Source organism: Artemia franciscana, chromosome 12, assembly GCF_032884065.1.
Source record: "Artemia franciscana chromosome 12, ASM3288406v1, whole genome shotgun sequence".
In the NCBI taxonomy this organism is placed as follows: domain Eukaryota; kingdom Metazoa; phylum Arthropoda; class Branchiopoda; order Anostraca; family Artemiidae; genus Artemia; species Artemia franciscana.
Window position 1 is genome coordinate 27734195 of NC_088874.1, and position 12667 is coordinate 27746861.

The 12667-nt window shown below is 35.1% G+C and overlaps 1 protein-coding gene across 1 annotated transcript in view; it reads right to left on the reverse strand.

Moving 5' to 3' along the window:
- Nucleotides 1-824: 824 nt before the first annotated feature.
- LOC136033947 (protein naked cuticle-like) overlaps nucleotides 825-12667 on the reverse strand; it is a 61662-nt gene continuing 49819 nt past the window's right edge. Inside the window, exons 6-7 of the mRNA XM_065714969.1 lie at nucleotides 12016-12195; nucleotides 825-3214 (exon numbers count right to left, since the gene is read on the reverse strand). Of these exons, the coding sequence (XP_065571041.1) occupies nucleotides 2608-3214; nucleotides 12016-12195 (787 nt within the window). The 3' untranslated portion in view covers nucleotides 825-2607. The remainder of the gene's footprint in view (nucleotides 3215-12015; nucleotides 12196-12667) is intronic.

Genomic DNA, 12667 nt, shown 5'->3' on the forward strand with positions numbered 1-12667 from the left:
ACTTAATCTCTTAAGAAAAAAGGAAATTGGAGTGATATTTAAGATCAGTAGTGTAGCAAGGGGGATGAGGTAAGGGTGGAAATCTTTAAATGCCTAAATCAAGGCTTTTTAAGCTTTTGTTCTCTACAATGCTAAAGGTTAGGCCGAATTGTTTCAAACTAAGAACTGTTTTTTACTAAAAGTATGATCTACTTATATTATGGTAGTGATGGTGAAGGAGGAGGGGATAAAAAGCTGACATTATCCATGGGCGCTGAAAATACTAGCTACGTCTCTGTTTAAAATATTTTCAACAGCAAAGAAAGAATGAGAAACATGTTCTTTGCTTTCTAAAAATATCGTGTTTAATTAACATTTCAGTTTAGTGATTTGTTTGGTTATTTTAAACAACTATCATATTATGTAACTGTACAAAGCAGCTGATGAAGTAACCCCAAAAACTTACTTACCCCTCCCAGTTGTCATGATATATATCAGATAATATGAATACTTGTTGAAACAGACCCTAAAAAACATACAGAGCGTATAAATTCAACGACCCCCACCCCCAAACACACTTATAAGTTGTTAAAAGAGAAATCGGGAATGAGTCTCAAATAGATAAATATTTTTATACAACATATATGATTAAGCCCTTTCATATCTACTTTAACTTAAATGCAAATTATATTTCACGTATAGAAAACACATATCAAAATGGAGCAGAAATACCATTACTACCAGAATAATACATACTGTAAAGAATAACATAAATAAAAAATAATAATAAAGAACAATATAACTACAGATGTAATACTTAGTCACTGGAAAGAAATGAAGAAAAATTGAATCAACTCCAAAAAATAATAAAGTGGAAAATCGAGGCATTGCATTGAAAATTTATTTGGATGAATAGGCACATACTTTCTATAATAAAGATTTTTTGAAAGTAGTGTGGAGAAGGCAATTAAGAAAATTGTAATTTTTGGCGCAAATATTCAAAATGTTATCAATTCTTCCTTATTCTATATACTTAATTTATCTTTGTCGTCGTAAAAAACTATTCGGAAAATAAAATGTTTCGACCATTACCAGAATACTTAAAATAATCTAGTTTCACGTTTGCAAACAAGTCTGGGTTCTTCGACATTAATATTCCCTCGAAAACCAAAAACAACACAGTCCTTGACATGGGCATTTCTTAGCAAGAGACATTTCTTAGAAGGGAAACCTTTTCTAGGAGGGGCGGTCAGCCATGGTCACTTAAGACTGAACATTCAAAAGGATGTAAAACCTTCAATCTGTATTAAAATAGAAATTTATTTAGTCTTACGCCCCTCCCCCAAAAAATGACCCGATGTTTCCCCATCTTTCAAGATACCAAAACTGAAGCGACGTCTCTGAGCTGCAGCGGGGAAAATCAATGAACTTTTGCGCTTTTCGTTTATTCAATCACCCAGCGTTCGTGCCCAACTGTCAATGCAATACCTTACATGTTTGTAAACGAACATAGGTCTTTGTAAGAACTCAAGGAAAATGTAAAAAAAAAAAAACAGATCAAAATTTCCCAGATCTAATCAAAATAACGGTTTTGTCCGTAATTTACTATGTGGTAGCAAAAATTAGCCGAAATAGAAAACTTGATGTGCTATTTGACGATCTTTTATGATTTTAACCCCTAAAAGAACTTATTTATAATTCATTAGAATAGAAATTGACAATATTTTCAGAGCATCACGTGACATTTGTTTTCAAAAGGAAAATAAATGTCATTAAACTTTCATCAAAGGAAATGATTCTGGAATGAATACCAGTAACAAAGTGAGGATTGAAAGATGTATTCTTCAAAAGGAGAACGCATTTCTCCACATAGAGGGAGGGGAGGGTGGGTCTCTGTTGCGAAAACAACATTTGTTTAATGCCTGATTTTTCTTATCTGATGGCCCTTGAGGCCAATATTAGCGTTCAGCACTCTTCCAAATACTCAATTCCGTTTCAAAACAGGCGTAGATTTCTCACACAGGAAACCTTACTCAAGCCATGGATGTGAAATATCCGCCCCCTCTATAGAAGTACAAGGAAAATGTATTTCAAACGAAACAATCAGTTTCACAAAATTTTATTTTTTGTTTATCAAATTAAAGCTACTACTCTTTCAACATTATCTACTTTTAAGTAACCAGCGAACAGGGCCACGTCTAGGATATTTGTTTCGAGGGGGGGGGGGAAGGGGCTATAAAAAACTTTACAAAACACAACAAGAATTTTTTGCACGAATTTTCCTTACTTTTGTGCGCCTCGGACAAAAATTTGAAGGGGCAGGAGGTTCTAACCAGTTATCCCCCGGATATAGCCCTGTGAACCAGTATTCCTTTAGGTAGATATACCTATGAGCGAGCAAGACATAATAAAGCTGGAGATAATTTAATAAAATAGTCCTTATTAAAAAAAGAAAAAAAGTCAATAAATAATTAGGACATTTAACTTAAAAACCGATCTCTTTAAGTCCGGAGAGATGGTTAATAAAAAATTTACAAATACTGTATGCAACAAAAATCCGTCTAGTCCGAAATAACACAGCTGATTATATCTGAATTCTAATACAACTGATGTCAAAATACTCCGTTTCTAGAGAACAATTGTCTGTTGTCCATTGTAGTGATGATAATGATGATGAATATGTTCATGTACGTGTCTATGTTCATGTTTCCGTGTTCTATAACCATTTAAGACACTGGCTGGCACAGTTGTCGACCTCTGTCGGGATTTAGCTTTCTTCGTCCGTTTTTCCTCAAATCCACGAAAATTATTGAACACACCGTTCTCTTCATATAACTTAAATGACCCACATAATTTATAATCACTATCACGCTTTGTATATTTGTATTTTGTACCGTCAACGGTTTCCCAATCATCATCATCAATATCAGCCTCTGTGCCTGCTTCTGGATCACAAATTTTCTGTCGCGCAAGCCACCGAGCTACTTGCTGCATAGCTCGGGCCTGATCTCGTTCACGATGCTTATGGCGAAGAAGATGATGCGGTGATGCCATCTCTGAAAAGCACTCTGGTTGACGATGATGCCGCTGTGGTCGAGGAGAAGCCACTTCAGAATTTTCGCAAGAACGACTTCTCAAATGATGAACTGGTTTTTCAAGGCGTGAATAATATGCTGGACGCATAGGTTTAATGCATTCTCTCTCTTGGTTGCATATATTATTCAAATCGTGCGACCTAGAAAAAGGATTTACAATTGTAAGATATGAATATGCTGAGAATAATCACAAAAAGAGGAAGATACTTTTAATTACATACTGTCTGCCAATCCATTTTGAATATACTGAAAAAACAAGGGTTGTTTTAGGGGCACGTGCCCCCTCCCCAGAATCTCGAAAGTTGCATCAGTTATAAGGTCGGAGGAGCAAAATATACAGACTGGGGAGCCCATTTTTTACATCCCCTCAATATTCGTCTTAAATCCGCTCCTGATAATAAAATACCTTATTTTTGACATAAGCAATTCTTTTCCTCAACCAGAATTTGACTTACGTGGGTATGCACAAAATATTTTGTTTCAGGAGGGGCGGGGGACTTAAACTCCAAAGCAAAAAAAAAGACCAAAAAAGAATATTCATACGGATAACTACAATGAAATATAAGGAAAGCCTTAAACTTTTTGGGGCATAGGGCTGAGGACCCCTTGCCTATATTTCTGATTTAATGTCTCTTATCTTCAGTGAACTATAAATCAAAACGAAGCAGATGAGAATCTGTACCTAGCCCCAGGGGAAGCCCCCTTTCCGCAACCTAGAGTACATCTCTGAACGCTATATGTATCGCACAGTTTCACCACACTCGGCACGCGCCACCTAGTGTAAGTGATTTCTGAGAATGAACACCTCTTCGATCTAGCCATTAATTTCAAAAGCTTAAAATAAAAGCTCCCAACATCTAAATCCAGGATTATAGACAATTAGCAAGTGTTCATTAATACATAGCAAATTAGGCATTTGGATCTTAGTTTGAAACTAACAAAAGATGCTAAAATATAAAGGAATTAAAAAAAATCTTGTTCCTTGGACCAGCCTTATACTTTTCATGCCTGAAAATCACGTTTCTCTAAGATTTTTCTTTAGTTGTTTTAAATTAGGAGGTTTTTGCGTGTATATTTTTGTTAACTTTGTCATGTTAAACCATGTGTAACAATTAATTATGTATAATTAATTGTTTTAATTTGATAACTCTTTTTGTCTTTTTAATTAATTAATTGTTTAATTTGATAACGCTTTTTGTTCATAGAAATTGGAACATTAACAGTTTGTTCATTTCCAAATACTGCTACACCTTCAAAGGACATCTAAGGTTTCTAATGTGTTTCGTGCCATGTGTTTTAGCTTCTTTTCAGATTTTTCACCGTTTCTTTTTCTAATACAGCACCCACCACTATTTTAAACTCGATAACTGCATATAGAAGCCTTTTTCATTCCTGATTCCTGAGTTTTCTTTTTCTAAGAGAGCATCCACAACTATTATAAACTCGATAACTACATACGGAAGCCTTTTTCATTCCTGATTCCTGAGTGTTTCTAAAGTAACTAGACTTTTTTATTTTCACAGAAATAAGAAAAACTGTTAAAAACATATTCGCTACTATACTTGGAGAAATAGTAATAATATTACCAGTTGGTAATAATAAGTGCAATAAACTAGTGTAAGAAGTTGCATATGTCTTTGCTTAAAAATAGCGACACAATATTTAACATCTCCGCATAGCCAACGAATACGCGTAACGATAGGTTTTAGGAAATTTTCTAGAGAGGGAGGAAACCATGATCGATACCAGATGGGGGTTTACCCAGATTGAACGTCACACTGAAATTTTTGCCTGACTCACACAAAAAATATTTGATACAGCCCTGCATACGGCACATGCATACAAAATATAGAAGTATATCAGCACTAAACTACGTGAAATATGTAGTTGGATCTTTCTTTGTAGGGTTAGAATTGTTAAGATGTTAGGCCACGTTGTAAGGATGAAGGATGACACCTGGACGTTTCAAGACACAACCAAAAGCAAGTCGTCCCCAGGCCTGGATTTACCAATAGGCCCACTAGGCCCGGTCCTAGAGGCGTAGAATGTCCGGGGGCGCAATAAATTATCCCTGGGTGTTTTTTTTCCTTAACAAAATCTGGATCGATGTGATTTATCGTCAAACGGCAAGGTACACTCCACGACCGCACAGCCTATTCACGAAAGCTTATTTTAAAACATCACAGGAATTCCGTGGCCACTTGTAACCTGTCAGATGTCTCCCAAGAATGACAACGGAGAGTTCGATATCACCTCTCTTTCATTACTCTTGGCTCATCAGTTACTCTTGTTTAGTCCTTTCAATACCTCTCAGTGGACTTTCGGAAAATCTCGCAAAAGCGCTTAGGCTTAGGAGCGTCAAAGCTTTAAATTCGGCCCTGGTAGTCCCAAGATAAAGTGGAAAGAGGCCATAGGAAAGGATTTAGAGAAACAAATTCATTGGAGAGGGTGGGGCAAAGTTTTAAACAAATTGGGGTAAAGGAGAAGTTTACGCAGCTTTGTTGGTCTTAGCTTGGTAATGCGATGAGTCTTTAGTAATAAGCATACATCATATTGCAGATGTGTGCAAAAAAACTAGGTGAGAATATTATTCTCACATTCGTAATCAGAAGGCACAGAAATCCTTATAAACAAATTTTGAAAGAAATCAACCACCATTTGGTTATAGTTTAGATTACATCAATCATATTTCAATCAAAATTTTCATCAGTATGGATCGTTTCTCTAAAAATCTCTGATAAATATATTTTAAACATAAAACTACCTTGTCATAAACAGATAGAGTTGTACATTTCCTGCACACAATGGTGCAGAACATTCCCCCTCAATTGAAAACCACTCTGGCTAAGAACACCTGCCAAGCTTCTCTTTACTTTTGTTCTCAACTTAGAAGTAAATCCATTAGTTTTGTTTATGCCGAGTCGAATGAAAATATTAGTTCTCTCCTTTGGCATAACCAGTCATCGAATCCCCACGCAGTAGGGATGAACGTGTTATGTATTTCCCAATAGGAATCCCTGTGGATAGCTCTAGTCATTGGGACAAAGGAATAAGACCTCTGGCGATATGACAAACAAGAAATTACTGAATTTAAGAAAGGAAAATTTCGCCAGAAGTAAGGTCTTAGCAGCAAAAAAGTCCAAATCACAAATATTCAACAGTAAGTAAGGTAAAAACAGTGGCGTCAATGTGAAAGCTTGGGGAAGGGGCAAAATCAAGTTTCCAAAATATTGGCAGGTATTTTGGTCTATTCGGAATATAGGTCTATTCCGTCGTTTTTTCCAATTTTTCTATGATAGCACAGAAAAAAAATTGAATTTTTCAAATATGCAACTCAGCCCCTGAATCCCTATGCAACCCAACCCCAGCCTGTTTAATTCAGCGTGCAACTCAACCTCACTGAACATTATCCAATTGAACTCTCAGTCCCTATTTAACTATACCCCCATTCAACTCAAACCAGTTTAAATCAAGACTCGATAAAAATCAACCCCACTCAAGTAAACCCCGTGTAACTATTTTTTGGTAGCAAATATTTACAATATGTTTGTAAATATTTGCAAAAATCAATAACTGGCCTTTGAATAAGCATTTACTAGCTCTGATTTGAAGCTCAAAATTTGCTTATGGTTTAACAATTAGTTACCATCTTAAAGTCATATCTAACGATTTAATAATTTTACAAGGTTTACACTTCAAAAAAAAAAAAAGAAGCTTTTTAAAGTTTTTGTAGGAGCATCTTTTCGTCTTCGGATTCAAATGAAAAAAAAGAAGAAGAAAACAAAAACAAATAGAGCGTACCATTAGAAAGTATTAAATTGACAATTACAATTACTAAAAATGCGAAAAGTTTATAGCACGCATTGGGTGTCAAATATTTGTTTGATCCTAAAAAGAAATATTTTACATGAGGATAATGCAATATTATTATTATTATACATGTTCAAAATAATTTTTTTCTTTCTTATGCTATTGTGATTCATAACATGATCTCGTCCTTTAGGGGGGGGGGGGGCAGACAGATCATTTTCATTCGCACTGGATTATTTGAAAATGTTTTTCTTTCAGTATTCTATTCTTTAAATTAGGGAGATTTGGCAATAAATTATGTCAAATCTTCAATTAATTAGCAAGCTGAAAGATAAAATTACCATTTTACCAGCCTCTAAAATTAATTGGGGAGGGGCCATCGAAAACAATGGAATAAACTTGAGAAAGGAATTCTGGTGCTTGTATAATATACCCTCTGTAGCTGAAGAAGTGAAGTTGGACTGATCCTAACAAAATATACCTAAGTATGATAAAAATATAATACTTTGGAAACCAATTTAAAGTTAAGTAAAGTGGGTCGGCATGCAAAATATGTTAGCTACAATTATTCTGATATTACGAACTGAGAATCGTTTTCTGACTTCACACTGTCCAAATACTTTACTCCCCCCCCGCCCTAATGTGCAAATATATACCAAAAATCATATAATTCTCATATAGTCTGACACTTCCCTTTGTCTTTTCTCACGCTAATTTGAAAGAAACTAGCGAAAAAAACCGGTTTACAGGGCATCAATGCACGAATAATTTGAGCTACTGGGGGTATATCATACAAGTACCGGAATTTTGAACCCCACTATATCCGCACGCCCTCTGTGATTTAAACAGGTTTTTTTCTATAATTTTAACACTGTCATGTAATTTTTATCGTCTCTGTTCTTCCAATTACACGCTTCAGAATAATTTCTAAAAACCGTCGGCCAAGCTGTTCTCAAAGGGAAGATTGCACCACCTAATGTACATTACCGTGCTGATCATCCCTTTGAGAACAACATAGCAAACCGTTTTTGGCAATTATCTCTGAAGTGTAAACATGTCTAATAGGCCTACAACCTTTAAGCGTGACATTGCCGAAAAGTACATAAAAAACTGGCAAAAAATTAAAAATCGTGCCAAAAAGTTATTTGATCAAACTCCTTTTTTACACAGTTAGGTTGCCCAATTTTAACTTGTTTTTAAAGTTGTGTATTTGCACCTGCAAATACAATTTCCACTTAAATGAGCATTTAGGTTTGGCAAATTCAGTAAAATTAACCTTTATCAAAAAGATGTAAATCAAGGGTACTTCAACTGCTACAGAATCATTATTTCTTCCCTCCTGATTTTTGAGGAAGATACGTGGCGATATGGACAACGATGAAATGCCGCTAGTCTCTACAAGTATCATTTTTAAAACAAATAAAATCTCTCATGAATGGGCCCAAGATCACCCTTACCTGAAGTCCGTGATCAAAACTATGGGCTGGATTATTTCTCGCCCCACCTCCTTTTACTACTAATATTAGACACTTTAGTTCAGTTTTATTATAAGGGGAAGGGGCAAGAACCAATATTTTTTAAAGGAAACCGGTTATGGAAAACGGCCTCTTCCTGGAAAATAAGGTTTTCCAAATTTGGGAATTTTGTTTGAGTTTTGTTTTCTTAAGTTCCGTAGAGGAAAATAATTTTGGCACTTGTCTTTTGCACCACTCACTCAAGTTTACGATGTGAAAAACTCGAGAACAAACAGGTTTATTCGTTACTTTAGAAACAAATTTGGGCAATATATTTGTACATTAGGGAGGGGAAGGTAAAATGTAGCGGTTCTGCGTGCAAAATGTGTTAGTTAAATTTTTCCGCATATTATGAGGTAATTGTTTTCTGACTCCAAACTATCCAAATATTTACCCCCCCCTGATGTGCAAATATATAGACCAAGTTATTGCAACAAATTAGTGCAACAAGCTAGAACGCTTACCGTATTTGGTATTAATAAATAAAAAAATTATATATTTCCAACATATTCTGTCAGTCGTCTTTGTCTTGTCTCACGCTAAGCTGAGAGAAACTAACGAAGAAACCCGTTTGTTCTCAAGTTTTGTACAACGTTGAATTGAGTAAATGGCGCATAATACACAAATACCAAAACTCATCTCCCCTACGGAAATTAAAAAAACAAAACTCAAATAAACGTCTCAAATTTTGGAAAACCTTATTTTTCACGGAGGGTATTTCCCAGTGGGGGTATTCTACGGGGGGTGGGGGGTATTTTCTGTGGGTGTATTTTCTGAGGGGTAATCGCACGGGAGGAGGGGTAAATGCCTAGAACCATTTAAAGTACATTTTCTACCGTAATAGAGATATAGTCTGGATACATCTGCCATAGATTTCTAAATTCTAATTTCAAATTGAAAACGTAGGGCAAAAGTCCCTCCGAAACAGGAATGTACGCAGAGGAAGGGGTAATCCCCCCAAATCAGGAATTTTTTAAATCAAATAATAAAATTAAAAATGTTTCTTTCATTATTGGTCTCCTCGAATACCAGATATCTTTGGACCCCCCCCCCTCCTCCAGGAAAAATTCCAGCGTATATACCAACTCAAAATAGTGTAATACAAGAAGCTGCCTTATGTTCCGATGCTAAAGGTGCATTGAAACTGGTTTTGGACTATATTTCAGCCACAAAAATTATTTGTCTAAATTATCCTCCACAGCATCAGTCTAAATTATTCCAAGGAACAATTCCGTCTAAAAAGTTGATTTTTCGATGCCATGTAGCCGTTGAATTAAGCCGTTTCTCGTTTCAGTTCAGATATTTATGAAGTGAGGCCCGATCCATAGACTAAGGCCACCATGTACTTCAGAAGCTTGACTCTGGACTTTCCTAATGCCAGATGTCTATCGACAATTGGACCAAAGTCATTTTCGAGCCAAGTCGGCAATTCCCAAAAACAAAGGGAAGAATGTTCACTCTTTAAACTTCACAAGAGAAGATAGAAATTAAGATTTGAAATTTAGTTTAGATGCACAAGAAAGCTGTGTAAGTATTCAGGCAGATCGAAAGGGAGACTGTTCTAAAGGCATGGATTGTTGAAAGATATTCAGTAGATGATCATCCAAATTTTCAACTATTCCTCACGTGGCGTCAGTAAGCTTTAGAGCAGTTATTCAACATGGAGGGCCACGACCCTTTTAACTGTTTCATTTTGGCAATTACTAGACGTTAGACTGCCCTTTTCGACAACTGCAGTTTCTTCGGCGATCTTTTACAGTCCTTGTCCCATCTTCGACTACGTCATCGAAACCCGTGACTCAACCAAGTCTACGCAGTACAAAATTCGAAAACAAACAGGTTTTCGGTCTGTATCTCAGACAATTAGCTTGGGCTCAGTGAAAAACAAGTCACGGGTGACAGAATACATTGGACCTATATAATTTGGGCATATATTTGCACATTAGGGGGGAGCGTGAAGTATTTGGACAGCGTGAAGTTAGATAACAATTCTTACTTCATAATATGCAGAATAATAGTAGCAAACACATATTGCATGCAGACCCGCTACACTTTACCCCCCCCAATATGCAAATATATAGCACAAATTTGTTTCTAAAGTATTCTATTTTTACCATTTTTCATTAGGATTAACCTAAGTTCATTTCTTGAGTATTGCCGCTATAGTATATAAGTACCAAACCTTTTATTTATTTAATTAATATATTTCAATGAGATACACATACAAAGATAAACATAAATAAAAAACGAATATATTTTAATGTAAATTAAAAAAAATAAGAAACCGTTTGATTCTTCTGATAAAAGAGATAAATGGCTCAAATCATTGTTTAATTACGTTATAGATTTTTTTTCGCGTCCATCTATTTTCGCTGCAGTTCTGCAAATCTGAGCAAAAACTAAATGGAAAAAAAAGACTCTGATACTCACTATTTTACAATGACTCTATTTCTTGGTGGGGTTAAACATTATAAAGAACTTATTTAGCTTTTTTTTAAATAAAGCGACAAATTTCTCCAACTATAATGTGCTTCACACTAGATCATAGAAAATTTCCCACTTGCTTAATTTAATATTTATGACTTAATTATAATACTCACTATTTAATTTAATTTTAATTACTTAATTTTTCATTTATTAGATTTTTGGTTTTTTAGTATTATCTAATTTTTATTATTTAATTATCAACTTAATTATTTAATCATACAGGCTTATGATTTAATTATTATAACGCTTATTGTTTGATACTTATAATTTAAGTTGTGGAGTAAATTTTGTCCGTAAGGTGGGTAGTGTCAAGTAGACAGCAACAACAATACGAAATATATGGATGAACAAACTGATTTTTTACTGAAAACACAGTAATAAACTTCTAGAAAAACTTTCACGTCTGATCAGAGCTTGGATCTTCGTCTCCATTCACACTTTAACTTTTGTAAGAATGGTTATGATTTTGATCATTTAACCGATGATTGTGAGAGATTTAGGGATTTTCACGTTTATTCTTAATGCAACACAACCTAACCACTTAGCATAGAAAATTACGTGCGCAGTGGGAAATCCAACTAAGCCTTTTCAATCTGAATTTCAATCCAAAATATTACGCCAAGAAAGTATATAAAAAAAAAAGAATTATTTTTGACACATGGATAGAACTGAACCTCAGCTATGAAATGAAAGCAACGTGTTCTTCTTGCGTTGAAACATCGAATATGTGGGACTATAGAAAATAACATGGAAAACTCTCAGAAAACACAAGTTTTAGGGAGTTTTGGCCGTTCTATACAGTAAAATTTATCATCATTAAGAATAACGACACGCCACAATAATGACACTATAAATGCTAAAACACCGCTTTTAATGAATCAGGCACCTGGACAGGAATTTATAATGAAAGGATGAGGGGGGTCACTCATACGTTTAAAATTGGAAAACTATACGAACAATTTTGTATAAAGCTGAAAAATTCTTGGACGTGGTTCCTAAGATCTCTCCCCCCCCCCTAACACCTGGATGCGTATTTGGTATGAATTACCAAGCAAAAAAGTTGGCGAAGTTTTAGCTGTTGTTTCAAAATATCAGGATTAATAGAAAACAAAATATAAACAAAAGTGTACCTGGATCTTCTGTGGTAGGCATGCTTCGTATGTCGTCTTAGAGGTTCATATCGACTATGACAGTCGTCAAGGTCATCAGCTTCCACAATATGAGCGTAATATCGTCTCTCTTCCCCATTATTTAAAAGTCTCTCTTCGTCATAGCGACGATTGTAATGTCCACAGTCTGGATAACGACGCCTGTTAAAAAAAAGATAATAACAATTCTTCATTACATAGGAATTACAACAGGAATAGGGGTTTTCTATTCCTGTTTTGTTCCGTCAATTTTGTGTTTTCAGTAAAGCGCTAGATTTTGTGAATTCTACAAACGTAAGGAAATATACAGTTGGTTTGAAACGTTTTTCAAAAATGTGGTGCATAAACTGCGAAGTAGTAATTTTTGTTCGTTTTGAGTTTCGACTTTTATCAGAAAAAGCTTTTTTTTAATATTAATTTTCGGAGAGCGGCCACATTCGTTTCAGTAGAGGCAGGCCCAAAGCTCCCCTGTTTAACGGCATGCATTAGAACTTTAAATCTTTTAATATTTTTGTCTCTGTGTGCGTGTGTGTGCCTGCTTTAGATGTATTTACAATCTTGTAACGAATAGATTGTTGAATGACTGATTCAAAAAACATGGTAATTTTAAAATTTATCACACCATCATTCTAGT